Source organism: Rhagoletis pomonella, unplaced genomic scaffold (genome assembly GCF_013731165.1).
Source record: "Rhagoletis pomonella isolate Grant_MI unplaced genomic scaffold, Rhpom_1.0 Rhpom_scaffold_10135, whole genome shotgun sequence".
NCBI classification, from domain to species: Eukaryota; Metazoa; Arthropoda; class Insecta; order Diptera; family Tephritidae; genus Rhagoletis; species Rhagoletis pomonella.
This window is the reverse complement of record NW_023468665.1, coordinates 1-5,188: the sequence shown is the minus strand read 5'-3', so window position 1 is coordinate 5,188 and position 5,188 is coordinate 1. Positions and strand designations below refer to the sequence as shown.

At 40.3% G+C, this 5,188-nt stretch overlaps 1 protein-coding gene across 1 annotated transcript; it reads left to right on the top strand.

The window, feature by feature from the left end:
- The first annotated feature begins 1,482 nt into the window (after nt 1–1,482).
- Nucleotides 1,483–3,149, top strand: LOC118756388 (odorant receptor 24a-like). The gene is made up of 5 exons (XM_036491152.1): nt 1,483–2,144; nt 2,211–2,583; nt 2,691–2,789; nt 2,855–3,007; nt 3,099–3,149. Exons 1-5 carry the CDS (start codon nt 1,624–1,626, stop codon nt 3,147–3,149), a joined length of 1,197 nt encoding a protein of 398 aa, XP_036347045.1. The 5' UTR covers nt 1,483–1,623.
- The last annotated feature ends 2,039 nt before the right edge of the window (nt 3,150–5,188 follow it).

Genomic DNA, 5,188 nt, shown 5'->3' with positions numbered 1-5,188 from the left:
TTGATTACTTAATTTTTAGAGTCAGCAGAAATACGTTTCCCATCCTTTACAGTAAAATACATAATTATACTTATTAAATGAAAGTGTTAGCCACTCCCTTTCTGGCCTGTCTATAAGTACGCGGCTGGTTAATAATTCTTGAAATACTTGGTTTTAAGTTTTGTATGCACACATATATGTGCATATGTATGTATATTTATAAATACACTGTGGAAAAATGTCACCCTAATTTATTTTCCCTTACATAGGTGTCGCGATCCAATAAAACTAAACGTTAAAGGAGGCCTAGGTAATTGATGGGCAAGTGAAGGTAGTTGCGTAATTTAGCCGGTCCAAACCAAAGAAAGGTCACTCTGTAACATCAAACATTTCCAAAAGTACCTCTATGGACAACGATTCCGCTTAGTTTAGACTCTAAACTTTAGAGTAGACACAATTGGATACAATTTGGAGAGTAGAGATTCCCAATGTGCCCGGAACCTTCTCAAAGAGTTGCAGAATTCTTATTCAGATAAGACGGCATAACTCAGGTACACCATTCGAGTGGACGTAGCTGGTCCATTTTCTACTAGCAGACTGACTTAGCAGTTATGGACTACTTCATCGAATGGCCGGAGCCCAATTCCAAAACATAAGGCTGAGGATTTAAGATTTGATGTCTGCACGAAGGAAATATGCAGTAGTTTCCAATCAGCCGTTTCTCTAGAGGTATGCCAGTTACTGGAAAAGCATTTGACAAGTAAGTATCAGAAGTTTTGGCATGCCCATATATCTTTGCTCCTGATAGGGTACCAGTTAGCAGCATGAAATGACGGGTGAAAATCCTGCAAAAGTAATTTTAAACAATAACCTACGTTTGCTTTGTGCCTAGAAATTCGAAATAAGTGGCGATACGAGAAGTTATAACAAAGAAACTTCCAATATCCTTGAAGAAGAAATGAGAAAAATGCACGGCCAATGTAATTTTGTTATGAGGGATAAGATGAAGGAGAGGTATGGTAAGGCAATGAAATGCGCTGGTTACAAAGAAGAAGAGTAGGTGCTGCAATACAGTCCAATAAGAGAGCAAGCGTTCGCCACAAACATGCAGTGTAATTACGAAGGCCTCATAGGGTTGAAGAACGTAGTGGCCAAACGCGAAGAAAGTTAAGAAAATCGTTGATTAAACCACAAAACCCCCAACTTTTCGAAGTGAAATGCCTTTATTATTCGCACTACAAAAACATTGAAAATATACGCTAATTGTTTGGCAAAAATTAAAATTTTTTCGACAAATTTTATTGAATTTAAGATTGTATTTCGATTAAGTAGATTTTTTATGGATTTTTCCTATTTTTTTTTGTTAGTGTATGTAGCACTTGAGTGCAAAGCTTGCGTGCGTTAACACAAATTGATTTAATAACTATACTCGAAGTAATAACATCTTCTACATTAAGCGCTTGAGTAAGCCACACTGTTATTATTGTGATTTGTGACGCTTCACCATTTCCCGCTCACCTACCATGAACTGTTACGTAGTACCCAAATTAATGCCTAATCGGCCTATAAGTACTTCAGTCAAGCCCCAATAGCTGACATTCGTAGTATAGCAGCTGTTAAAAGAAAGAAAATAAAAGATAAAAAATGTTGCCAAAGTTCTTGCTGCAATCCTATCCAACGGAGAAGAACTTATTTTTGGTACCCAAATTCGCTTTGGGCGTCATTGGCTTCTATCCGCAGCTTGGCAAATCTACGCTGATGAACGCTTGGGCCTTATTCAACTTGATCATACTCGTCTATGGCTCCTATGCTGAGTTCGCCTTTGGCTTAAGCTTTCTCTCCACCGATGCAATGCGCGCCTTGGATGCACTCTGTCCAGTCGCTTCGAGTATCATGTCCGTCTTCAAAGTCTGTTTCATCTGGTGGCATCGTGCAGAGATCGAACGCCTTGTCCATCGTGTAGCGGAGTTGACTGCCGAGCAAAATAGTCCACGGAAATTGGCTTGTAAACGCAGGTACTTTGCGATTGGAACGCGACTCTCTTCGTCGGTGTTACTCTTCGGTTTCCTTACGAGTACCTTGTACACCATACGCGCTGGCATAGTGAATTACTCGGCCCACGTGCGTGGAGATGAAATACCATTTGAGACGCCTTTCAAAATGATGTGAGTGTAGGAGTTCCGCTGGTGGTACAAAGTAGAATTGATTTATATACTTCCTTTCTTTTTCAGTTTTCCACAACCCCTCGTTTCGATGCCAATTTTTCCGTTAACTTTCACGCTGTCGCATTGGCATGGCTACATAACGGTTGCAGGTTTTGCTGGCGCTGATGGTTTGTTTCTCTGCTTCTGCATGTATTTCGGTACACTTTTAAAGGCGCTCCAGTATGATCTCAGCGATTTGCTGGCTGACGTTGACAGTGAGCAGGGGAGTAACCGCTATGCGGAGCGAGAGATTGAGGAGGGTTTGAAAAAGATTATAGCGCGTCACAATGAAATTGTTGATTTAATTGATCGATTCTCGGCGGTCATGGCGCTTATGACCTTGGGACAGTTTGTGTCTTCGAGCCTCATTATTGGAACTTGCGTAGTGGATTTGTTGCTGGTATGATGCACTAATTTTCGAGTGAGATTATAATATTGTCTCACTCAAAATGGAATACTTTTTTAATTAGAGAATCGAGCTTTAAAATCTTTCTTTTTAATTGACAGTTCTCTGATTATGGAGTTTTCGTCTACGTCACCCACACTATCGCCGTTTCTACCGAACTCTTTCTTTATTGCATAGGCGGCACTGTCATCATTGAGTTTGTGAGTGAGATGGAATAAACATATAACATTTTTATTATAATACTTCCTTTTTTGCTTTCATTTAGAGTTCTGAACTGGCCACCACGGTCTATAGCAGTAAATGGTACACACATAGCGTACGAGTTCAGAGAATGGTCCTCCTCATTATTATACGCGCTCAACGTAGCTTGGTGGTGAAAGTCCCGTTTTTTGCGCCATCCTTACCCACATTGACTTCGGTAAGTTACGTTGCTTAAAATTTAAAAAAAAATCGTCCTTATTTCTCATCTCTTCTACGAATTATTTTCCTCTTTCTTTCTTCTTATACAGATTCTACGTTTTACAGGCTCTTTGATCGCCTTAGTGAAGTCGATGATTTAAATTGCCTTTATATAAAATATCAAATTCTCTAAGCCATGTTCAACAATTTTTATCGAGCTTAATTCCGTTTTTTAATGAAAACCAATTGTGGAAAAGCAACAATAATTCTTTTGAATTTCTGTAATGGAAGAAGAGGGACCTTGTTTTTCTGCACGTTTGGCTGTAAAACTTGGGCTTATAAATAAATAATTGACATTATCTGATGAAAAATGGATATTCGTTCCATCTTGTACATTAACTTCGACAAAACAGGTCTAGCAAGTTGCCCGGAGCACCTTTGCGAACCTTCCTATACCAACGGATCTCCAACCACAGCCAACCTTCCCAGGTGTGTCCGCCTTCTTCTCGCAACCGCATCGCAGTCGAAAAGAATATGCAGAGGGGTTTAAGCTGTCAGGTCGCAATAATGACATGAGCCGTCTGCACTGATCCCCAGGGTATTTATATGACGGACCGCAGCCTGCGGTGACCCGTTAGTAGTCCTGCTATAAACCTTAGGGGATTATTTAGTTTCCTAGATCTTTTGAAGTTGTAACTTCTAAGCAGTTCTTTCGCCTACCTTGGTCAAACATGTTCCCCAAAAAAAAATGGGTTCTACGAGAGTAGATTATCTCATCAATACCCCCAACCTGTCCATTACTATACTCGTTATTTCTGATTTGCGAAAATAAGGGAGAAGGGTCCCACTACTTAAGACGGGGAAACCAGCCAACAAGGAGTGCCACACCACCTAATAGCAATAATCTGGCTTGCGACTCCTTACGCTCGTATCCCCTGAGCCCAGCCCAGACATATACAGAGAAGAAAACCACCTATCAGCGTTGAACTTGTCGAAATTTTGCGACACATTGTGCCACTCGCGACTTTTTAGGCTACACACCACCACGGGTTGGATCTGGGAGTAATAGAAAATCTTTCCATGATTTAATTATGTCCTGCTATCTTCTACTACAATATTTACTTTTAGGCTAAAATTATAGTTGTAGTTTAAACAGAGCACATCCACCAACTAATGAAACATCAAATTTATTAAATCCTCAATTTCGAACTTACACCACAGAGCTCTTTACGGAAAAGTTGAAGCGGAAGTTCTCTGAAGTAGCAAAAACGACAAATGATTAAACCATTTGTTGAATATCCTAGCAAGTTTTTAGGAATCCTTCACTTCTGCTCTTTCGCAGACATAGGCATCAGCAAAAAAATGCCATCAAATGTGCTGCTCCTAGGAAATTACGTGTCTCGTCATCGTCTTTTTATGCGATATAACAATTTATGAAATAGCACATTGATTTTCACCCGCCTACTTTTTATGGCTGCCCAAGCCATAAGCAACCAAACACATAGCCTAGCCATCCCTCCCAGGCGGGCGCACATTTATCCGGCACAAACGGCGCTAACACACTTTGTAAGTACTCAGTGGTAATTTGCTTTGGGCATAACCAAACTTACTCGTACTATCTAAGTATCAGCTTCACTCATACTCAAACACAAAAACATGAAGGCATACAAATTTATGCCGACATAAGCACACGCCTTCGCAATATCGAATTTCAATCAATGCCACCAACAACGCTAAAAGTCACTCAAATGCGAAGAACGATTGCCGTTGCCGCATAACATCCGTTTCCACGATGTACATATGTATATATTGGTATGTAGGTGCTATCGATCTCTGACATTGACTGTTGTTAAAGGTTTGTAGTAAGGCTGGATGCCAGAGTTTTGGCGGAGACTGCATGTATGTGAGTACTTACATAGTATGTTTGTAAAAGACAAGTAGGATAGCTGGAAGGCAAGGAAATATTCGTCATTCAGTTTTTTTATTCGTCCAACATGACAGCATAGTTATGTTTTGGAATATATGTTTTTGTATGCCTGTATCTCCACAAGTACGCAGGTGTGCACAGGGCAGTAGCCTATCTGTTAAGGTTTTCGCACCGCACCTTCCTGCATGTTGTTGCCATTTTTCTCTTAGTAAGGCGGCATCCTCGTTTTTTAGAAAGGTCAGCGCATTAAATTGAATTGTGCTCAGCACTTTG